Source organism: Eubalaena glacialis, chromosome 13, assembly GCF_028564815.1.
Source record: "Eubalaena glacialis isolate mEubGla1 chromosome 13, mEubGla1.1.hap2.+ XY, whole genome shotgun sequence".
Lineage (NCBI taxonomy): Eukaryota > Metazoa > Chordata > Mammalia > Artiodactyla > Balaenidae > Eubalaena > Eubalaena glacialis.
This window is the reverse complement of record NC_083728.1, coordinates 78,266,622-78,289,591: the sequence shown is the minus strand read 5'-3', so window position 1 is coordinate 78,289,591 and position 22,970 is coordinate 78,266,622. Positions and strand designations below refer to the sequence as shown.

General features: G+C 55.4%; 3 protein-coding genes across 6 annotated transcripts; all 3 read left to right on the top strand.

The window, feature by feature from the left end:
* Nucleotides 1-353: 353 nt before the first annotated feature.
* On the top strand, nt 354-6,902 carry LOC133103823 (keratin-associated protein 10-10). Of its 3 annotated transcripts, XM_061209374.1 has the most exons (6): nt 354-422; nt 679-714; nt 1,535-1,678; nt 1,932-2,087; nt 6,137-6,528; nt 6,820-6,864. In XM_061209374.1, exons 2-5 carry the CDS (start codon nt 709-711, stop codon nt 6,248-6,250), a joined length of 420 nt encoding a protein of 139 aa, XP_061065357.1. In that variant the 5' UTR covers nt 354-422; nt 679-708; the 3' UTR covers nt 6,251-6,528; nt 6,820-6,864. The 3 variants fall into 3 exon arrangements, with proteins under 3 accessions (XP_061065357.1, XP_061065356.1, XP_061065355.1); XM_061209373.1 differs by lacking the exons at nt 354-422; nt 679-714 and adding an exon at nt 873-983 and having other exon boundaries at nt 6,137-6,498; nt 6,820-6,902; XM_061209372.1 differs by lacking the exons at nt 354-422; nt 679-714 and adding an exon at nt 873-983.
* A 230-nt stretch (nt 6,903-7,132) lies between these two features.
* On the top strand, nt 7,133-12,387 carry ALDOA (aldolase, fructose-bisphosphate A). Of its 2 annotated transcripts, none has more exons than XM_061208019.1 (9): nt 7,133-7,193; nt 9,670-9,796; nt 9,882-10,093; nt 10,563-10,617; nt 10,748-10,908; nt 11,256-11,339; nt 11,457-11,631; nt 11,796-11,995; nt 12,084-12,387. In XM_061208019.1, the coding sequence occupies exons 2-9, from the start codon at nt 9,685-9,687 to the stop codon at nt 12,177-12,179; spliced, it is 1,095 nt and encodes a 364-aa protein (XP_061064002.1). In that variant the 5' UTR covers nt 7,133-7,193; nt 9,670-9,684; the 3' UTR covers nt 12,180-12,387. The 2 variants fall into 2 exon arrangements, with proteins under 2 accessions (XP_061064002.1, XP_061064001.1); XM_061208018.1 differs by lacking the exon at nt 7,133-7,193 and adding an exon at nt 8,164-8,332.
* Nucleotides 12,388-14,770: 2,383 nt separating this feature from the next.
* Nucleotides 14,771-22,232, top strand: PPP4C (protein phosphatase 4 catalytic subunit). Its single transcript, XM_061208347.1, has 9 exons — nt 14,771-14,870; nt 15,102-15,263; nt 18,754-18,805; nt 19,334-19,384; nt 19,608-19,709; nt 20,323-20,496; nt 20,589-20,715; nt 21,510-21,699; nt 21,780-22,232. Exons 2-9 carry the CDS (start codon nt 15,166-15,168, stop codon nt 21,907-21,909), a joined length of 924 nt encoding a protein of 307 aa, XP_061064330.1. The 5' UTR covers nt 14,771-14,870; nt 15,102-15,165; the 3' UTR covers nt 21,910-22,232.
* The last annotated feature ends 738 nt before the right edge of the window (nt 22,233-22,970 follow it).

Below are 22,970 nucleotides of genomic sequence, written 5' to 3'. Positions count from 1 at the left end.
CCCCGTTTTACAAAGGGGGAAATGGACTCAGTGAGGCGCAGTGACTTGGCCGAAGTCACACAGCCAGTTGGCGGTGTAGCCCGGGGGTTCAGTCTTGCTTCTGCAGCGCCGCAGGACCCAGCACACGATGAGGATCCGAGCCAGGCGGGTAGCGGCGGGAACTCTCGCCATTTCTACTCGGTAACTGCCGGAAAGCCTAGCGGACAGCGACTAAAAAGAAGAGCGGGCGTCCACAGACGGGAACAGGGAAGCGAGGCGCGTAGAAGAGTTTTGGGTCTGGGCGGCCGCCGTAGTAGCGGCGCTCTGATCCCCATGACAACAGCGAGAAGCAGCGGGAGGCTTCTGGGCGGTGCAGCAGCTGCGGCCGATTGGAGCAAACAAGGCGCGGAATCCGTGAACTGCCCGCGGCCCCGAGGGCGCAGGTGATGGGGATAGGTCGATGGAGGGAGCCCGGGGTTTGGGGACAACGGTAGGGTGTGGCCGGGGTCGGGCTGGGGCCTTCGAAGGAAGGCGCTGCCCCGAATCCCCGAACCCCCGAACCCCCATCCTCGCTGTCCGGACCAGGGACCGTCGTTGGGCCTCAGTTTCCCCAAACAGGAAATGGGAGGAGGAGAATGGGCATCCCAGCCCAATGGCCCCTCTCAGTGTCTGAGGCCCAGGACTTTCTCTCCTCTGCAGCTCCTGGACTGACCGGCGCTGTCCTGCCCAATGGACGTGAGTCCTACCCCTCTCTGGAGCGGCCCCCTCAGCGCCCTCCACTCACCCTGACTTTGCCTGCCTTGGAGCCTGGACTGGAGAGGGGGCTCTTTACCCAACATAGACCCTTCCAGCTCAGGACAAGAGCTGTGAGACAGAAAGAGAGTTGCAGGGACGGCCTTCCCATGGAAGGGCACATCCCACTCTGGCAAGATGAGGAGCTAGCCAAGCAACAGAGAAGAAAAGGCATCCCAGGCAGAAGGAACAGCATGGGCAGAGACATGAACGTGAGAGAGAGGCCAGGGCATTTGGGGAACTGCTAGGACTTCAGTATGGCTGGAGTGTAATGGGGGAGAGGGAGAGGTAGGCAGGGCCAGATTGAGGCCTTTGCCGCTGAGATAAGAAGTTTGGACTGAGTCGGTGGGAGCCATTGATGGACCGCAAGGGAGGGAAGGATATGCAGGACAGCTGGTGTGGAAAGGGGCACAACTGCAGGTTGCAAGACAGTTAGAGGCCAGTACTGTGGGCTGAGGGATGGTAAAGTAGTGCAGTGGAAGCAGAGACAATAGATCTGTTTGGAGAGGCATTCTGAAAGCAAAAGCAATAAATCTTGGAAAAGTCTAGAATGACCAACAGGTCCTCGATGGTGTTGAAATGGGGATGACAAGAGAAAAGGCAGGTTTGGGGACAAGACGGTGTAGTCCTATTGACTCTCTCCCCACCACCTGGTGGCTGTTCCTCCCCTTTTCCCAGCCACCTCCCGTGTCCCTCCTGGTATTTCTGTGTCCCTGCAGCCCTTTCGCCTCTCCTCATCACCCCTTCCTCCTGTGCTGTCCAGGCCTCCTCTAGCCCGTGGAATCCAACCCCGGCTCCCGTCAGCAGCCCCTCCCTGCTGCTCCCCATCCCTGCCATTGTCGTCCTCGCTGTGGGCATCTATTTGTTGCTGCTGGGCCTAGTGCTGCTGACTAGGCACTGCCTGCTGGTGAGGGGCCTGGTGGGGGCTGAAGGGTGGGCCTGGGGGAGGAGGAACCTGGTCAATTTTTCCCGTCATTCGTAGGCCCTTACCCTGAGACACCTTTGCCATTTAGTCCCCGCATCTGTCCCTTTCGTGGGACCAGGAGATCCTCTTCTCGTCCTCAGCTGAACCTTCTCCTGCCCCTCTCCCCAAAACTGAGTCTTGGCTGTCCCTCCCTACCTGCCGCCTGGCCCAGATCTTGAGCCCTGCCTTCTCTTAGGCCCAGGGCTGCTGCACAGGCTGCAGCTCCCCCTGCAGGAAGCAAGGCGCCTCCAGGCCCCAAGACTGTTGCTGGACCTGTGCAGAAGCCTGTGACTTCCCTCTGCCCAGCCCAGCCCACTACCTGGATGCCTGCTGCTCCCAGCCCGACGAATCTGTGAGTTCTCGTCCTGGCCCCTGGCTCCTGAGTCCTGATCTTGGTACTCTCTGTGCATTCATTTTTTGGTTCAACAAAATTTATTACTGAGTACCTATTCTAGGCCAGGCACAGTTCCGGGTACTGGGTCAGGTGGAGACAGCCAAAAACAACATATCAGATATTTTCTGGTAATGAAAGCTACTTGGAGAAAGGAAAATAGGGCAGCAGTTGGAGAAAGGTAATGTGTGTAACATGTAGGGCACATTTCTACTTCTGAAAATGGTAGTTAAAAGAAAAGACAGCCCCTCACAGAGCTCCTTCTGTTTGCAGAGTAAATACGATGTTCTGGATACTGTGCTACTTTATTAACAACCCCGAGAGCTGGATATTTTAAAAAACCTATCTGTGTATTTTTTTAAATTACAAAGTGTGCATGTAGAAATACATAGAAAGTACAAGTCACTTTATAAACTAGCTCTCTAACCAAGGTTGCTACATTTGGTGTATGTCCCTCATATACTAATACACATACAGTACTATCACTGTTGTATTTTACTATTGGTAAAAATGTAGTCATACCACATATACCACACAGACTATTTCCTCACATCTGCCACTTGCCCTTTTTAACATGACATCACACCTTGGCTACCTATCCATGTTTTTATCCTCCTTTTGCAGGGGAATAAATTGGCTCAGGGAAATTTAGTCACTTTTCCAGCATTCCACAGTAGAGTCTTGCACAGCAAATTGCTCCATCATGTGTTGAAACAGAACCCTCAGGGAGAAGCCTGGCTCACAGAGGACAGGCCATTTTTGCATTTGTGGCTTTAAAGATGTTAAGTGTAATTGACCACCTTCCTAGGCTCTGATTATTTTGGGCTCAGAGATGTAGACAGCAAAGCTCCTGTCCTTGAAGTGGGGACCTTCCCTGGGGAGGGAAGAGTGAGGGGAAAAGACCAAGCAAATTCATAACTCGGGCAGACTGCAGTTGCAAATCCCTGCAAGATGTTTTGAGTTTCAAAATAAATTATGGGCCAAGGAGTTCTCCTCTTTCAGATAATCTGCGTCTGGTTTCCCAGGGGTAGCCCGGAGACGGGGCCCAGGGCTGGGGCTAGGGGGGACAAAGGGGAAAAAGGAGAAGACCCTTGGTCCTCAAACCTCCTATAAGAAATGCTCAATTGCACAATGATTTCTGGCCCCCTGTCCTGGGGACACCACTCCCTTCGCCTTGTGTCCGCGGGGAGGGAAGAGTCAGAGGCCTCTCTTCCTCCTTGAGAGTGAGGTGCACTGTCAGGAGGGACTGGCCCCTCCCACTGCCCCCTCCAGGGCTGCAGGGCGTCCAAGCTGGAGACCTCAGGTCCTGATCCTACCCGGCTTCTGCCGGAGCCAGGAAGGATTCTAGAATGACGAAAGGTCATTCTCTCCTTGAGCTATCTTTCCACAAAGCACAGTAAGGCCTCTGTGTTCTTCAGTTTCCTTACAGTAACAACAGCCACGACAAATATTCCAAAGCTCTTGGCTCCTTCACAGCTGTAGAAACTGAGGCTTACAGAGGCCTAAAGCCTGGGTGGAGACACAAACCCAGGTTTCTCTTTCTCTCAGGGAGAAACCTGCCTATGTTACTTCTTTCACAGGTATGTCGTGAGGACCTAATTCATTCATTCATTTATTTATTCACTTATGGAAGATTTATGGAGTCACTGTTGAGGCACTGTGCTGAGCCTTGGGGGCGCAGTGGAAACAAGGTAGACACGGCCACGGCCACGGGGTTTACATTCCCACGAAGGACAGAGAGAAATAAGTAGGCAATGTGAGAAATTGCCTCACATTCTGAATCGAGGGTGAGAAATGATGCAATCCAGGGCAGTGGTTGGTTCTCAGCCCCTTGTGTGATCAGAAGCTGGGTCCAGGAGGCTTAAATGGAAAGCCAGGCATCCAGGCCCCATGCCCAGTAGATCTGGAATGGGATCGGAATTTGCAAATCTAACAAGTTCTTACACGACTGACACATACCACCAGGGTTAAGAGCTACTGCTAAGGGAAAAGCGCTGTGACAGAAGAGCTCCCTTTTGCTGAGAGCTCCCTCCCTACCAGGCACCGGGCTTCGTGCCTTCCACTGATTCCCCACAGTGACCCTGTGAAGTAGGTGTTATATTTAAAATATATTTCAGAGATGAGGAAACTGAGGTGCAAATCATGAATTAGCCACACCTGGGCCTGAATTAGATTCAAACCCTGAGCTCCAAACAGTAACGATGGCTGGCCTTCACAACCTCAAAGTGAAAGAAATCAGAGTGAAAAACTACGGGCCTAGAGAAACATGGGGGTTAACAGTCATGTGGAGCCCTTGTTTAATGTACTTAAAAAGCAGATTCCTTCCAGAAGCCACAAGGCTGCCTGTGAGAGTCGAGATATCCATTAGCTAGTTATTAACGACTAGAGCCAAACCCTTCCAGGGGGCAGAGCCAAGAAATGCTTTTAATACCCTCTTCTCTGAAGCGAGAGCAGTGTGGGACCTCTCTCAGCCCCCAATTCTGCGCACAGAATGACGGTGCGGTCCTCCAAAAACCCACAGAGTTGACTTCAGCCCAGACTGGGACTCCCCAGAGACACCCCAAACCACACCCCCATCAAATACAAGGAAGCCACCTCGCTCTCTCCCCTCCACCATGATATACTTCTACCTCTTTCTAGAGAGACAATTCTTTTAGCAGGAGCAGATGCCCTCCCCTCACCGGAGCCCCTGGTGATATCTGATCTCACCAGTCATCGGACACTGCACCCCAAAACCTCAGCTCTTCTAAAGGTCATTCCCCTATTCCTGGCTTGGCCCGGTGTCTGATTGAGCTGTGCAACTGTGACTGTCACTAACTCTGTCTCAGGCCTCAAGGAGCCAACCTTGTCACACATCCTGGGTGGGTCCTATTCCAGCCACTTGGCCTGACTCCAGTCCCTGCCTGCAGCGGTGACAGATCATCCGTGTCCCAGGGCAGAAGAGGAGTGGGTGGGAGTGGGCCGGTTCTCCCTTTCCTGTCTCTAAGGACTTGCTGTTCCTATTCCCCAAGAGGCAGACCTTCTGTCTCCCCTAGGAGCTGAGAAGCCCTCTTCTTTCTTCTTTGCCTAAAGAGGGAAAAATGATATGCTTTGATTGATTAATTCATTCAACATTCATCTGTATCTCAGACACCTGCTGAGCCTGAGTCCCCTGGTAGCTCAGTGGAGACAGGAGATGAACTGTCCTTGCCTTAGCAGACCCTGAAAGAAGCTGCTATTCATGGCCCTGGGAAGCAGTTGGTCAAGGGGGATCTCAGGACTGGAAGCAGGCAGGCCCAGACCCATCCCAGCCCCATTCCTTCGTTGTATTCCTTTGCACGATCACTCCCCTCTCTGAACCTCCGTTTCCTCTTTTGTAAAGATGCCCTCTACTCAAGGTTCTGATAAATAAAAGAGATGTAACTCCTTTTAAACATTAAAAAATTAAATCTGCAAATTACCGTTTTTAAGGAAAACTAGATTTTAAAAATCATTCATGAACATAGTCTGTGCCTGGCACAGAGTAGGTGCTCAGAAATAGAGGATGAATGAGATCCAGCTTGGTCTCAGGCCAAGGAAGAAATCCACAAAACCAACAAGTGGTTTTCATCGTAGACAGTGTGTGTGTGCTTTCCCAGTCTAACGACTTTGAATTGCGTGATATACGAGAACCATCTCTGAGCTGAACATTGTGACCTAAGCGTGGGTCCAGGGCCAGTTGACCTCTGGTCCTCAGTCTCCTCATCCATAAGATGGGAAGAAAGAAAGGACCCACCCCCCACCCCACCCCACCGAATGATTTCTTCCAGCTCCTGAACCCAGTTGTTAGGAACATTGCCTCCTTGCTGATTTCTCAACAGCACAAAGAATTGATTTGTTCCCAAGAATGCTGGCTGGTACCCTCTGATCCACTGGGCAAATGGGACTTTCCAGGCCACTCTGTTCCCTTCTCCCCTGAGAAGGAAACAGCTTCAGGCTCTGGTCCCCCTTCCTCCTGCCCAACTCCCTCACCCCGTTCTCCTCTCCCTCAGGATTGGGCCCCTCACTGCCCTCGCTGCTGCCCGCTCTGTGACTGTGCCTGTGCGTGCCAGCTTCCTGACTGCCAGAGCCTCAACTGTCTCTGCTTTGAGATCAAGCTCCGATGACAAGACCCAGGGTCCCTGCCCTTTGGGGAGTGGCCAGCTCCCAGGGCCCACATGCCCTGTTCCCTGAGGGGCCTCAGGACACCTTTCTCCAGGCTATTGGAACCACAAATGGCCTACCCAGCTCACCAGCCTGGGAACCAGCAGTGGAGAGCCTGGCTCCCTGCAGAGTGGGACTCAAGGAGCCCTCCGCCAGCTGGATGGCAGCCCCTTTGGAGGGCCAGAAGAGAGAGTGGCTGGTGCTCTGGCAGGTGCCCCTGCCCTCCTCTCCCCCTCCCCAAGTAAATGATCGTATTTGAAGGTGAGGGTGGGGGACACTGCTCACCACAGTGAGCATTATGGGACAAACTTGGGCCTTGAGTATCAGGGTGTAGGGGTACCCCAGGCACACCCTGTCCATGGACTCTCGGTTATTCTGAGGTGTGAGTGTAGTGCCTGCATGTGCTCTCCCTCTAAAGAAACAGGCTCCAGAGAATCACAGCAGCCAGAGAGAGGCCCGGAGTCAGGGGAGCAGAGGAGGAGGCAGGGAAGGCCGTGGATCTGAGTCCCCTACCCTCCTTCCCTCCCCACAGATCCCTGTCCAAAGATTTCTCTTGACAACCTTTTGAGGGCCTCAGTCTGGATTTCCAAGGAAGAAGTTTCCTCTGAAGTACTGGTGAGTGGGCAGGGGACCCTCCCCCCACCCCCAAAGAGGCAGGCCCACAGCTTCCTTCCCATCCTTCACTTTAGGCCCCCAGCTGGCATGAATGTCAGGAGCTTCAGGTTTCCCTAAATATAGATCCCCTACCAGGGGATCTGTGGCGAGGGAAGGGCAAGGGTCACCGGAGAAGGTCGGGGACATTGGTTGGGGGTAGGGCAGGAGCTGCCTTATAACCCAGCCCGGGTGTGGCCTGACTCACTCGCTGCTGACCAGGCTCTGCCCGCTCCTTCGGCCTCCTCCTCGCAGGTGGGCGCCAGCAGGACAGAGCGGGCGTGGGGCTGGACTGAAGGCGTCGGGATTAAGAGGGTTAAGAGGGGAGACCTGGCGGGTAGGATGGGGAGGCTAGAAGAATATCTGGGAGGCTGACAGCTGGGGGACGGATTTTATTTTGGAGAAGAAAGTCAGTGCCAGGGAGAAGTTTCGCAGGGACTCTGGCCCCGCATCCCCAGACTTGCTTGAGCAGAGCGGTAGCCGGCGGGTTTCCGCTGGGTCTGGCTTTCGGGGGGCGGCCCGGGCGGCGGGCGCGTACGCCCTCCCGGTCCCGGGAGCCAGACCCGCCGGAATGGGGCGCAGATGCGGCGGAGGCACTCTCCCCGCGGGACACCCGGAACCGCTGCCGCCTCGCCTCCGCCCCTTGCCAGCCCCCGCCGTCTCCTCGCGCTCCCCGTGCGTGCCCTCGCCGCCCTCTCTTCCGCCGGGGCTCGCAGTCGGTTGACCTCTGGATTCGGTTACAACGCGACGCACGCTGCCTCAGCGCAGCCGGAAGCTGGGGCTGCCCCGGGCCGCTGGACTGGGCCCGCGGCGGGGGAAGCTGAGCCTCAGTCTTCTCGGGCTCTGCCACCCGCTTTTCCCCGACCCGACCCCACCCCATCCCCATCTCTGCCGGTGCCCCAAATCGGCTGAGTAACAGCGCCCCAAAGCACGCAAAGCAGGGGGGGTTGGGGAAGGAGAAGGGAGAGGGACGGGAGGGCCCCCGCGACCCGCGGGATGTGGCCCGAGTCACGTCCGAGGGGGACGGGGTGGGGGAAGGGATCGTGTTCTCGCCGCACTGTCCTCGCCCAAGCGCCGCCTCCGGGCTTCGCCTTTCGGGGGCCGGACTCTCGCACAGTCCCTTGCCTGCAATTGGACGCCGGGGCGCCTCCGGCCCCCGGCGAAGGGAAAAACCCCGCGGAGGGTGGAGCGGTGCCTTTATAAGGCGCGGCACCGCCTCCTGCCTGCCCGCCCCCGCGCGCCCCCCTCGGGAGCTGAGTAGGCTGCGTTCCCCTTGGAACGCGCCGCAGAACCAGAGTCCTGGTGACGACTGCGGCGTTCGCTCCCTCAGTTCACTCGCCAGCCCGCGGCCCTCCACCGCTGCACCCTGCCAATCCGCCCCTCTCCTGTGCCAGGTGAGCGCCCCTCGCCACGTGCGAAGATCAGGGAGAGGGTCGTGGAGAAGGATCCGGGGTGTAGTGGCGGGTCGGGCGTCCGCGCGGAGCCCCTCACCCGGGCCCAGCATCTCCCCTCTCCACCACCACCCACACCTGTGCTCGTAGCCCAGACTCCCCAACTCTTCCAGCTTGAGCTCCCGCGGTTTGCTGCGCAGTCCAAGGGCCGCTCCGCGCTGAGTCACAGCAGGGAGGAAGGAAGCAGGGCGAGATGAAGTGCCATTTCCCCCTCCCCTTTTCTTGTTAGGACTCTTGGTGCAAGTATTACGGCCCCTTTGCCTCTGCAGGGATCCTAGGATGCCGCAAGGGGTGGGGGCCAGCTCATACACTGCCTCAGGGTTCCCGAAAGCGGGTGGTTGGCCCTGTCCTGGGAGACGGGTGCCCCCGCCGAGGAGGGGAAACCCCTCGGCAGCGTCTGATGCCCCATGAACACTTTCCCTATTTTTCCTTATCGGGTGACCTTGATTCTGAGCCTGGAACAGCTGCAGCCGCAGAGCAGACATGAGCATTTTTCAGGGGAAGGGGTGGGCGCTTGCCTCTCCTCCACGTTCTCTCACCCTGTATGAGCAGTGAGAACGACAAACCTCACCCCTTTTCTCCACCTCGGGCTAGGCTTCCTCTGTGGCCCTTTTCTGGGCTTCTGATGACCCTCCTGCCTTCTTCCTAACATCCTTTTTCTAACAACCTTCCCCCACCGTGGGGGGAGAAGCCTGACCTTGGGGTGTCCTTGAGGCCGTGGAGCCTGAGCCAGCCCTGGGATCTCGAGTGGACTGCAAGGAACGCTCGTGTAACAGTCAGAAGATCTGGGTTCTACTCTCCGATCTGGCTCTAGGGTTGCTGTGTGGCTTGAAACACAGACCTTTTCCCTTCTCTGGCTCCTTTCAGATGAGGAGGTTGGGCCTTCTGCCTTCTGCACAACCTCTAATTCTAAAATACTCTGGCTCGGTTTTGCTTCCAGGCAAGGTGACCCCATGGCAGAGCGCAAGCCAGGAGGGTCCGGCTTCCATGTGACTTGCCTGTCCATGGCTCTGGCCTATTCCCTTTACCCCAGATGCCAGTATACAGCCCCACCCTCAGCTGGGCAACACCCAGCAACAAATAGAGTTAGGAAAGGTACAGGAGGCAGGCCTAGTATAGGGAAGTCGGGTGTAGGGGAGAGCTGGGGACAGGAAGTGCCCCAAGACCTGCCAGTTGTGGGGCAGGGGAGGTAGGGAACCTTTGCCCTGACCTCCAGGCAAGGGGCCTTGCTTGTTGGGAGACCCTGCTAACTAGCCCTCCCTGGTCTGTCTCTTGCCCAGGAACTGACAGGCACCATGCCCCACCAATACCCAGCACTGACCCCGGAGCAGAAGAAGGAGCTCTCTGACATCGCTCACCGGATCGTGGCTCCGGGCAAGGGCATCCTGGCTGCAGATGAGTCCACCGGTGCGGGCAGGACACAGTGGGAGGAGGGCCCCAGGTTGGGGGTGATAGGCTGATCCCCTTATTCCCATGTGATGCTTCCCTCCAGGGAGCATTGCCAAGCGACTGCAGTCCATTGGCACTGAGAACACCGAGGAGAACCGGCGCTTCTACCGCCAACTGCTGCTGACTGCCGACGACCGCGTGAATCCCTGCATTGGGGGCGTCATCCTCTTTCATGAGACGCTCTACCAGAAGACAGATGATGGGCGTCCCTTCCCCCAAGTTATCAAAGCCAAGGGCGGTGTTGTGGGCATCAAGGTGAGGGGGCTAGACCTCAGGGTGTGAGATGTAAGATGGATCTGGGGGAAAGAAATCCAGAGTAGCAGGCTGGGGGATGAACTTCGGGTCGGGAGCCTGGAGACTTGGGTGGAGTCTGCCCCAGATCACCTCCAAATCGTGTGTAAAAAAGCTAGAAACATATGGGACCTGCTTGGCATTTTTAATCCTTGCCATTGTGAGAGGCAGGTGTTACGCTTATTATACAATTGAAAAACCAGATGCTCAAGGCCATGAAGTGTTTTGCTCATAGGGTTAGTAAGTGGTAGGAGCCCAGGCTCTCTGTGTGTGTCCTGCTCTGTAGGATCAGATAACACGACTACGTGAAACATTTGCAAAACAGGAAAGATACTTGAGAGATGAAGTAAAGCCGGGACAGGGCGGGGCTACAGAGGAGAAAATGGCACTAGAGATCACTTCCCTGTCCTGTGTTGTTGCCCCACTCCAACAGGTAGACAAGGGTGTAGTACCCCTGGCAGGAACAAACGGCGAGACAACCACCCAAGGTGAGAACCGTTGAGCTCCCAGCCCTACCGACCAGCCCACCCAGCTCGGTACCCCTCTGGGTGCCCAGGGTGTGTGGGAGCCACGTGCCCCCTCCTCTGCCATGCTTTGATTCCTCCGTCCCCTCTACAGGGCTGGATGGGCTGTCGGAGCGCTGTGCCCAGTACAAGAAGGACGGAGCTGACTTTGCCAAGTGGCGCTGTGTGCTGAAGATAGGGGAACACACCCCCTCCACCCTCGCCATCATGGAAAACGCCAACGTCCTGGCCCGTTATGCCAGCATCTGCCAGCAGGTGGGCCTGTAGGTCCCCAAGAGGCCACTTCCCACCTCTTTCCATTCCAGCGTGTCAGCTAGCCTGCCACCCATCTGCCAGGCTACCTACCTTCCCCAAGGCAACTGCTCTGGATCCTCACCAAGCACCAGGCTTGGGCCCGTGGAGGGCTCTGCAAGCAGAAGAGCAGAATAGGGGTTGTGCAGGTGGATCTGGGGAGATGGCTGATCTCCTGCAATCTGCCAAGGGCTGTGAAGCCAGGGGTCTCTGTTGTCATGGAGATAAGATCTTGGTCAGTGGCTGTGAAGAGCCGTAGGTGGGGCTCTGGGTTAGGAGGCCTCACGGCTGCCCTGTCCCTCACCCCACAGAATGGCATTGTGCCCATCGTGGAGCCTGAGATCCTCCCTGATGGGGACCATGACTTGAAACGCTGTCAGTATGTAACCGAGAAGGTAGGTTGCCTGCCTGGGCAGTGAGGTGGGCTAGAGAGCTGGGCTGGGGGCCCTGGGGCTGACCCCCATCCCCCTCCCTGCTCCACCCTACCCCACTTTGGTCCCGCCCTGCTATAGGTGCTGGCTGCTGTCTACAAGGCTCTGAGTGCCCACCACGTCTACCTGGAAGGCACCTTGCTGAAGCCCAATATGGTAACCCCAGGCCACGCCTGCACCCATAAATATTCTCACGAGGAGATTGCCATGGCAACTGTCACAGCGCTGCGTCGCACAGTGCCCCCCGCTGTCCCTGGTGAGACCCACACCCTCATCTTGACCTCTGGGATGTAGACGAACTGTACCCATAAACCTTGTGCCCATGTGCTCTAATTTCCAGGTCAGCTTCTAGGGCCTCCTACCAGTCCCCCGGGTCTCTGACTACAACCCCTCCCCCCATTTCACCCCCTTGTTCTACAGGGATCACCTTCCTATCTGGAGGCCAGAGTGAGGAGGAGGCATCCATCAACCTCAGCGCCATCAACAAGTGCCACCTGCTGAAGCCGTGGGCCCTGACCTTCTCTTATGGCCGAGCCCTGCAGGCCTCTGCCCTGAAGGCCTGGGGTGGAAAGAAGGAGAACCTGAAGGCTGCCCAGGAAGAATACATCAAGCGAGCCCTGGTAAGGATGGGGCAGGAGGTGGGCAGGGTGCTGGGGTGGATGGGATCTGAGAAGGAACCTTCTCACTCTGGCTCCTCTCCCCTTTTAGGCCAACAGCCTTGCCTGCCAAGGAAAGTACACCCCAAGTGGTAAGGCAGGGGCTGCAGCCAGTGAGTCCCTCTTCATCTCTAACCATGCCTACTAAGCAGAGGTGTTCTAAGGCTGCCCCCTCAACACTCCAGGCCCTGCCCCCTCCCACACTCACTCTTGAAGAGAGGGGGCCTCAACCGGGGCTCCAGGCTGCTCTTTCCCGTCACTCTTGCCTCCCTCGTGACATTGATGCCTGGTGTTGTCTGTGTACGCTAACTCCACCATTTCCAGCCTACTGCCAATAAACAACTATTTAAGGGGGAGTCTGTTGTCCACGTCTGTGGTGTCTAGGGCAGGGGGGTGCTGGGGGAGGGGGCAGAGCCCGGAGAAGAAAGCGCCCTTGCATTATGTTCTTCCTTCTTGAGCAGAAAAATAGGTGAAGGAGATGGATTGGTTTAATACTTTGTTTAATACTTGCCCAGGGCTTCAAGAGAAGAGCTTGTGAATTTTCTTCCAACCACCCAGTGTTCTGTTCCTTCTACCAGCAGCATCTGATAAGGCTTACAGTGGGGGAGTGCATGTGTAACTGCTGGTCTTAGGAGGCTGCAGCCTCAGCCTCAGTTTTAGGCCCCGAACTTACAGGTGTAGAAGGCCCCTGTCACAAAAAAACAGCCACTGACAGAAACTAAGATTTCCTGAATCTATAAGCCGTACAACATGATAGGTATTCTACAGGAGTAGGTACTGTTATTCCCAATTTGTCCTTAAGGCGATCTTGCCTCACTGTTTCTTGGTTGAAACAAGATTATTAATGCATGTCTTCTTAATCTGCACTGTTGAGCTTGTTTGTTTTCCCATCTTAAAAGGAGATGGGATTAGAACTGACTTCTTAGACTCTGGGCTGTGGAACCCCTTGAAGAACCTGGAATCCTCTCTGACATCCACTTCAACAACACAGACACACACACACAGAACTGTGGAGCTCAGGTTCTGGGTTAAGAACTGAACCTCTGTGGCTTCTGCATTCCATGAAGCCAGAATGAGGGCCCTGCACTTCCCCTATACCGCTCTTTGAACCCTTCTCCGTTCACCCAGGCTGGGGTGTAATAGTAACTATATCAGATCTTTTTGGGTATTAAAGATCTTAGTCATAACCAACGACATAGTCCTGCCACTTCCCAAATTTCATGATGTGGACCATTTCCTGTCTGAGCTATCCTCTAGAGGGGAAAAAAAAAATCACCTTTCTGATCTCTGGACCTACTGAATCCCTATAGTCATCTGCATAGAAACTTAGTACCTTCTAGGAATTTAAGAACTTAGTCCTTTACCTTTCTCTGCACATTTGCATCTGTTGCCTACATCCAAAACAGAACTGGTGTCTAGTGCACCTTCAAACTGTGGCCTCACTTCTGTGCCTAGCCTCACTCAGCTCTCTGTGAAACAAAGTCTGAAGTAAAGCAACTAGAAATTGAGGGTCCATAGAAGATAGCAAAAAGGACATTCCAAAAGGGCTCTGACACCAAGAAGTTTGTTTAAAGACCAATCACTTCCTCTGCGTGCAGCAAGAGACTAGGGAAGCAGAGGACTTCAAATGTCAGTTTGGGATGTTTTATAAAGTTTCTAACGACAAAGCGCCAGAAAGAGTAAGTGACAGAAGAAACTAGAACTGAGGACGCAGCTTTCCTGGGTTCAGATTTCAACTTTGGGGACTTCCCTGGTGGTGCAGTGGTTAAGAATCCGCCTGCCAATGCAGGGGACACGGGTTTGAGCCCTGGTCCGGGAAGATCCCACATGCCACGGAGCAACTAAGCCCGTGCGCCACAACTGCTGAGCCTGCGTGCGCCCTAGAGCCCGCGAGCCACAACTACTGAAGCCTGCGTGCTGTGCTCCACAAGAGAAGCCAGCGCAATGAGAAGCCCGCGCACTGCAATGAAGAGTAGCCCCTGCTCCCGCAACTAGAGAAAGCCTGCGGGCAGCAACGAAGACCCAACGCAGCCAAACAAACAAAAACTTCAACTTCGATTCAAACCCAAAGTTCTTAGCTATGCAACCATGAACAAGTTACTTAACCTTTTTTAGCCAGCTTCCGCCTCTAAAAAAAAAGTAAAACTGCAGACAATAAGCAGCTGAGGGGTGTCAAAGGGACCATTCTGGAATCGGGGAGGTCATGTTAGCTGAGGTATAGACTTGGTGTGGGGAAGGTGGACTCTTTTCCACTTCTAATTTCGGAGGTCCTCCACAGCAGAGATTTCTCTGGGGCCCTGGAAAGAGATCCGGACTGGAATTCCTTCACCATTGAACGAATACTTCTGTATGCCAACTGTTCCAGGCCTTGTTCAAAGTAAACACTGGGGCTGCAAGTGTAAACAGGGCAAAGTTCCATCCCTCAGGGATTGTAATGGGGGAGGCCTGCTAAAACAGGTAAACAAAAACGTGTAACTTAAAGTTACAGGTCGGAGTCCCGGCTCAGCTCCAGTTTCCCTCACTGAGATGAGGGGACTGGACTGAGGTCCCTAACATCCCTCGCAGCGCCAATCGGCTTAGCCCACAATCACTTCCGTCCGCTTGTTGCCGACATCCGGTTCCTTGGACTCATTTCCACTCTCAGGCTTGAGGGGGTGGGGTAAGGGCACGGCGTGGGAGGGGGAGTGTGTGTATGACGCCACGTCCGGCGCGCAGCGGAACTGCTCTTCCTCTGCTTCCGCGGCGGGGCCGGAAGTAGAGGCGGTGGTGGCGGCGGCCCAAAGCGGAGGGAAGGAGGAAGACAGGGACCCCGGGAGCCGGAGCCGGAGTCGCAGCGGCGGTAATAGTCTGAGACCCCTCTAGGCCGCCGTCCCCAGCGCGGGCCCGCGGGGCTCGACGGGAGTTAGCGGGGGTGCGGCCCGGCCTGTGGGACGCTGGGGGCCCGGGGGCCGATGTGAGGGGAGGCGGGAGTGGGGAGGCCGGACCAGCTCCAGAATCGAGTTGCCCCCGACCCCGACCCGGCGCCCCCTAGGGACACTCTGATCCGCGGGCTTGTCTTCGCCTTTCCCAGGAGACCCCTGTGCGGTGCGGAGGGGGCGGCGGCCCCGGCTCTGACCCGCGCCGGGGGGTGGGCCATGGCGGAGATCAGCGACCTGGACCGGCAGATCGAGCAGCTGCGGCGCTGCGAGCTCATCAAAGAGAGCGAAGTCAAGGCCCTGTGCGCTAAGGCTAGGTGAGCCCTGTGGCTCCGGGGAAGAGAGGCTTGGGGTTCCGGCCCGGGGCAAACCCAGCTGAGAACTTTGGGCCTGGCTCATCCTGGAAGCTTTCCCGGAGAGGAGCGGAATAGGGCCTCTTCCCTCGAGGAGCAGCCAGCCTGTTGGGGGAAGACAGACCTGGATGAAGACACTTGAAGTATTAGATGATGTGTTTTCAGTGGAGTTAGTTACAGAAAGTACTTAGGAAGCTCAGGGAAACAACCCTATCTGTCTGGGGGGAGCAGAGAACGTTTCTTGGCGGAACTTTGGGATAGACCTCGAAGAATAAGATGATAAAAGGGAGTGTCAGCAAGAACAGGAGTTCAAGGCAGAAACGCTAAAGACTCTGTGGTTTACAGTGTTCTTTTAATTCTAATAACAACCCTAAAATGTGGATGGAATTGATCCCATCTTACAGGTGAGGACTCTCATATTCAACAATTAAGTGATGGGTCGTGAAGCCAGTTCTCCATGTCCTGTCCCTTTTCGGGCCATAATGCAAGAAAGCGGAGTTGGATCACTCTCATATTCATTGTGGGAGCCTAGGAAATAGTAGCCAATAAGTCAGAGTAGAATTAAGCAAGGTGTGGAGGGAGGCCCAACTCAGTTCTGTGGGAAGTAGGGTGATGTAGTGATTAAGAACCAGGTTTTGGAATATGATGGCACTAGGTTGGAATCAGCTCTGCCAACTTCCTCGCTGTGTTGGTGATGTTGAGGTCTCTGAGACTCCGTTTCTTCATGTGGGGATAATAGTACTTAATAAGATGGTTGGTGCTTGGGATGCGCTTAGCATAGGCTTTGGTAAAATGTAAGTGCCGAACAAACGTTGGGTGTTACTGAAATTATTTTGTAGGAAGAGGGCAATGCTGATATGGACAGAAGTTATTAGAGAAGGATTGTAAGAGAAGGTGGCCTTGAAAGATGAAAATAATTTGGATAGCTGATGGGGGCAGGCCCAGTGAGGAAGGGCATTCCTAGCAGGATTAGAATAGGAGTGGAGCCCTGAGATGTGTGGGCAGCGGTGAGGAGACCAGTTACCTGCCTCCTGAGGAACTTTCCATGGCTTCCACCATGCTGGAGAATTGTGGGGAAAGTGCCAGCAGAATTACCCCACATTGATGGAACAACAGGCCCACTGTTAGCCTGGCCTTGTACTGGCAAAGAACTTATATCCATTTCCTTCCCACAGCCATCCTGTGAGGTTGGAATTATTAGCCCCATTTTACAGAATGGGAAGCTGTGACTCCTTGAAGCCTAGTGATTTGACCAAGGCCATCCAGAGAGAAAATGGCCGTCGGGCTCTTTGCTTGGCTTTGCCCCACACAAACTTGTAACAGCGAGACAGGGCCTGCGTGGATTTGGTGAACAGGCAGGGCCTGCTTTTCAGTGCTCGTCTGTGGCTCTTCATGTATTCAGTCTTCATTGCTCTTTGCAGCCCTGTGGAATAGGCAGGGCATGGGATGAGTATTTCACAAAGAGGACACTGAGCCTCAGAGAAGATAATGTCTTGCCCCTGGTCTCACAGCTGATTGGAGGGGAGCCTGGTTTTGGATCCAGGTCTTTGACCATACTCCACGCTCACTGACAGCCAGGCAGACAGACATTTAGACTCTGTGAGAGGCAGCAGGGGGCTACTGAGGAGTGGAAGGGTCCTGCCCAGCTCCTACGATGGAGCTTGGAGGTACTAGGCTCAGGCCTGAGGTGGCCATTGTTATCCCAGGCCCAATCTGGAGGAGGACCAACTCTAGCACCTGGCCGTGGCCTCCTGAGGACCCACCAGGGGCCCAGGCTGAGGCTGGTCGTGTCAAGAGCTTTTGCTCGCTCAGAGGGTACGGAGGCTCGAAACCTTGGAACTACAGAGGCCTGGGAGCTGAATTTGCTCTTGTGAAAAACATCAGCACATTAGAACGGCCGAGGGTTTTGAATCGGGTGGTCTTCAGTATGAAGTATAGCTTTGTCACCTATAAACAGTGTGACCCTGGTCAAGTCACTCTACATCTCCAAGTCTTTGAAATCCTTACGGAGCCTGCATGAGATTCTTCATATCCAGGGACAGGGTCTGGCGCTTTGGTCGGCAGTGTTCGTTGTGGAAGTGAAGGTGAGCAGGTGTGAGCCCTGAGAGGGCTGGTGATGTGCTGCAGGTGACAGAGCTGGGGCCTGGTTCCCACGCTGTGCTGAGGCCTTGCTGGCACTGAGGTAGGTTGCGACCCAGAGTCTGTGGAAGGGGCTGGTATAAAGTCTCAGGAAATTGGGCCCCCGAGGTTCCAATTCAGCCACTCTCCAGCTTTGTGACCTTGATTCTGCCCCTTTTTTCTCTAAAGCCTCAGTTTCTTTGTCAGATGAGGATGGAAAGCACCTCCCAAGTCAGTTGGAAAGGTCATCATAAGCAGTCATGTGGCGGATGTTTGGCACAAGATGCAGTACAGGTGGGAGAGCCTAGCTGCCGGCTGGCCCCTTGGACCACCGCCAGCGCCTCCTGCCGTTCCTGGAAACCGAGGCACACCTCCCTGGAGCCACCTTAGTCGTACAGAGCGCCCTAAACCCAAGGAACTCCTGGTCTTGTGGGAGGGGACTGGCAGAGAGAGAGGGCTGAGCAAGTGCCTCCCACATCAGACTAGCTTGGTAAGGGCCACACTCTGGAGCAGGCTGCCTTGGTTCAGTTTCTGCCTGTGTGACTGGCCGCTTTCTTCATCTGAGCCATAGGAATCATCACAGTGCCTGCCTTCGAGGGTGGTGGTTTGATTGCCTGCGTCATCCATGCAGAGCTCTTACTACCGTCCTGGCACGTGGTGTGAACTGAAGCGTTCACGCTGCCGTGATCATCAAGGACAAAATCTAGAAACACGGCATTACTTACAATTAGGTGTCTGTAACGGACAAAGCAATTTCATGTCAAGCTCACTCAGGTAGAAGTAGACTGCACTGCAAGGAGAAAGGGAGGACCAAGTCCTCACTTCCTCTACATAAATAATAGAAAAGCGTCAACAGCGTATCACTTTGAAGGTGCCTCCGACGGCCGGCCTGCCCAGGGCACCATCCCCATGACTTGGGACAGTCCGGGAGGAGGCCGCTGTGGTGGGGAGAGAGGGGCTGTAAGAGCTCGGCCAAGGGCACGGTCTCTGAGCAGAGGGCTCCGTGGAGAGGAGGAGGAGGACATCTGTTTTCTGGGAGTAAGTGCTGGCTGTGTGAAAGGGAGCAGCGTGGAGAGTCAAGGCCGGGAAAGTCCCAGACTCCTTGCAAAGGCTGAATAAGAGCTTGGGCTTTGGCCTGTTGGCAGCAGGGAGCCACGCACAGAAGGGTCTCGAGCAGTGGGGCTGTGGTCAGACTATCCTGGGGAAATTGCACACCTCCGACCTGCCCCCTAGAGGTTCAAGGACAGCCTCATATCCTCCCCTCCCCCGCAGAAAAGGTCAGGAATAGGGTTGGGCTGGCTCGGCTTTGGTGACCCTGGTCTTCTCCTGTCTCCAGAGAGATCTTGGTGGAGGAGAGCAACGTGCAGAGGGTGGACTCGCCAGTCACAGTGAGTACCCGCCATCCCTCCACAGCCTGGCTTGGTCTTTTAGGCACGTGGTCATTCCCCTTAATCTTGTGGGCTCCGAGGTCTACCCCTCATCCCTGAGAGCCCCATCTTCAAGGGAGCTTTGCTAGAAGAATTGGCTGTTATGGGCAGGGTCTTTGGAGTCATTGGAGGGATGCTCTTGACCAGGGCAGAAGAACTCAGTTCGGTGAGTGATGACTCCACGTGTTCCTGTGTGTTACTAGTGACTTTATTCTGGGTGCCTGGTGGGGAGTAGGGAGAGGAGGGGGCCAGGTCCTCTGGGAGCTGCAGGTCTAGCTGGAAAGAATTGGCTCTAGCTCTTGCCCCCAGAATAGTTGGCACTCAGTGTGGGATGGGGAGATTGGGGTGGGAGAGTAGATTTTTGGCCCTGAGAAGCAGAGGCTTAGCCGAGTGATAAGGATCTTCTCCAGCAGTGGGTGTTTTGAAGGACAGCCCCTGGTAGCAGAGGCTTTCGGACTGTTGAGTTCCGACCTGCTTTCTCACTTCCAGGTATGCGGTGACATCCATGGACAATTCTATGACCTCAAGGAGCTGTTCAGAGTGAGTGTGGGGAAACAATGGGAAAGGTGACCTGGGGGATGACTGGAAGACCCCTTTAACTGAGAGTGGAAACTTTTGAGTTTGGTGAGTGGAGTGGAGGCCAGAGGCCCCTAGTCAGGTGGGCCCATTGTGAAAGAAGGGCCTCAACTTGACTGGAAATGGGCCACCACAGTGGGTAGGGGACAGTTTAGGACCAAGCAGAACCTTCTTCCTCCCTCCTCAGGTGGGAGGCGACGTCCCTGAGACTAACTACCTCTTCATGGGGGACTTTGTGGATCGTGGTTTCTACAGCGTTGAAACGTTCCTCCTGCTGCTGGCACTTAAGGTGGGACCCCCTGACTTCTGGACCCCAGACCCGGGCCACCTCAGGCCTGACCTGTCTGCATCCTTTCGGCCCTCATCTCCTGCTCCATCCACCCCCAACTCTTGAGCTGTGCTGCTGGTGACGGACAGATTCTGCTTGGGTGGTCAGAGAAGCTTTCCTTGACTTGGGGACATCTGATTGGGCCCCTGGAGGATGAGGTCAGAGGGACGGCATTGTAGGGGAGGAAATAGAGGTTCATCCAGTTCAGAAAGTGGCAAGGAGTTGAGTTCAGCTGGGTACATTATCCACTGGGGGGAGAGAGGCTGTAAGGGACCAGATGACAAAGTGCTCTAAGTGTCTTGCTAAGGGCTTGGTCTGTACCTGGTGGATGAAGGAGGGGCCATTAGGTTTGTAGTTGTGAGGTGGGCAGGAGGTGGGAGAGGATTCAGCTTTGCCTCCTCTGGAGGAGGGACTGGGAGCGTGTGAGGTGGATGTAACACCGTTCAGGCAGAGGTGACATGAATCTGGGCCACGGCGGTAGTGATGAGGATGCAGCGGGGCTGGCAGATGTGAGGACATCTAGGAGCACGAGACAGAGCCTCGACCCCAGGCCTGGCGTGGTGCCTACCTCCAGGTTCGCTATCCTGACCGCATCACCCTGATCCGGGGCAACCACGAAAGCCGTCAGATCACCCAGGTCTACGGCTTCTATGACGAGTGTCTGCGCAAGTACGGCTCGGTGACCGTGTGGCGCTACTGCACTGAGATCTTTGACTACCTCAGCCTGTCGGCCATCATCGATGGCAAGGTAGGCCCGCCACACAGCTCCCGGGAATGGGAGAGATGGAAGAGGCGCTGGGCCTCAGCCTCCCTTCCCACCTGTCTCACTCTGCCCTGTAGATCTTCTGTGTGCACGGGGGCCTTTCCCCCTCCATCCAGACACTGGACCAGATCCGGACAATTGACCGAAAGCAAGAGGTGCCTCATGACGGGCCCATGTGTGACCTGCTCTGGTCCGACCCTGAAGGTGAGGGCAGGAGCTCTACTCGTAGTTTGGTGAGTGACTGAGGGGGTCCTGTGGTTAAAGCAGGTGCCTTGAAGGGAAAGCCCGAGCCGGTGAGTTTGGGACAGAGCAGAGCGGGGCTGGTCCTCACTGGCGTCCATGCTTGACTGCCAACTGGCTGGCACCCTTGAGGAGGAGGAGAACATGGGGAGCTGGGTGCTTTGAGCTGGGGGATTGGGGGGGATGTATGTCATTGCTCAGGGGCTTGTTGAGGACAAAATCATCGGCTCCCTGAATGTGAAGGGGCTTCTGCAGAGGTCAGACTCCCAGAATGGTAGCCCCCTGAGGACCCCTCATTTTGTGGGCCTCCTCAGCTAGATGGAGCAGAGCCGAGATGAAAGCCAAGCCTCCTGATCCCCGTCTAGGGCTCTTGTGCTGTAACAGCAGCCTCCACTCCCTCGCTGCCCTGTTACTACCTCCCCGCCGGCTGGGCAGCCCGGGGTCACAGGTGCTGTCCTGGCCTGGTTACTGTCAGCACCTCCTTTTGCTCTTGTGTGTACCTGTTTGGACAGTAAATTACATGGTCACCCTGATGGTGAGGTGGCTCAACTATCAGGAAATTCTTTCTTCTTTGGAGCTTATCTGCTTCAGCATTTGCTGTCCTGCCCCCAGGCTCCCTCAGAACGCATTCGGGCCCTGTGCTCCTGCTGCACAGGCCTAACTGGGGGAGGGGCAGGGTACTCTCCTGCAAAGGGCCGCGGATAACCACTGATGCCCTGAAGACACCCTCTCGGCATCCCTACCCTCATCTGCCTCAGACACAACAGGCTGGGGCGTGAGCCCCCGTGGGGCTGGCTACCTATTTGGCAGTGACGTGGTGGCCCAGTTCAATGCAGCCAACGACATTGACATGATCTGCCGTGCCCACCAACTGGTGATGGAAGGTTATAAGTGGCACTTCAACGAGACTGTACTCACTGTGTGGTCGGCACCCAACTACTGCTACCGGTGAGCTGCCTGGGCCGGGAGGTCGAGGTGGGGATCTAGGCTGACCCGCTTCTTTAACCCTGCTGCCCTCCGACTTCCAGCTGTGGGAATGTGGCAGCCATCCTGGAGCTGGACGAGCATCTCCAGAAAGATTTCATCATCTTTGAGGCCGCTCCCCAAGAGACACGGGGCATCCCCTCCAAAAAGCCCGTGGCTGACTACTTCCTGTGACCCCTTTGGCCCCTGCCTCCTCCAGCCCCTCTGGCCCTTGGACCACTGTGACTCTGCCCTCTTCAGATGAAGGCTGGGGGGCTGTCCCCGGCTGTGCTGTCCCCCCAAAAGAGGGCACTTCGTGGGTGAGGACTTTTCTGGAGAGGCTTGGAGCCTTGGCTCCATGCTCCTCCTCCCCCGTCTCCCCACTTGAACCGTGAAGTTTCCAATAATTTTGTTTTTCTTTTTTTTCCTTTTTTTTTTTGTTTTTTTGTTTGTTTTTAGATAAAAATTTTGAGAAGAAAAAAAAAAAGAAAAAAAATCTAATAAAAGAAGAAAAATGGTCTTTGGGTTTGTGTCAGAATTGATTGGGGATGAGCAGTGGTGCCAGCGCAGCCTGGTAGACGTCAGGACATTGACTGCCCTGGAACCCCAGTCCTGCCAGCAAGGTGCGGCTCAGGCCAGTCAACTTGCCCAGAGCCTCCTGGTCCCCATCCAGTGACAGTGACCGCTCCTGAGGGCTTCCTGAGTGCTAGGTAGAGGGGCGGGTTCTCAGGCAGCCCTATTTAATTCTCAGAACATTGAGTGTCAAGACACTGATTCCCCCATTTTCCTGAAGAGGAAACAGGCCCAGAGTGTTGATTTACACGCACAAGGTCAAGCAGCTGGAAATGACAAGTCTAGATTGGGGCCTGGGTCTCCTCACAGAACCTGTGCTCACACAGCCCCACTCGGGGCCGAACACCATTAGCCCAATGTTTCCAGAACACAGATGTCTTCCGAGTTTTATTAACAAAAAATACTCTAGTCCTGAGAAGAGACCGGCGTGGCTTGCACTGGGGCGACGGGGTAGAACTTGCCGGGCCCAAGGGTGAGGCTGGGAGGTGGGAGTGCTGGTCCCAGGTCCCATTTGGCCAGGCAGAGCCTCCCTCCATTCACACCGAGGTGAGAGCCGGGAAGGGGAAGCTGGCCCCAGCTGGACTCCCAGCGGCTTAGCCAGAGCTTTGAAGCCAGAGGGGGGTGGGAGTGAAATCAAAGTGTGAAGTGGGGTGGGGGAGGCCCGAGGCAGCCATTTGGCATGG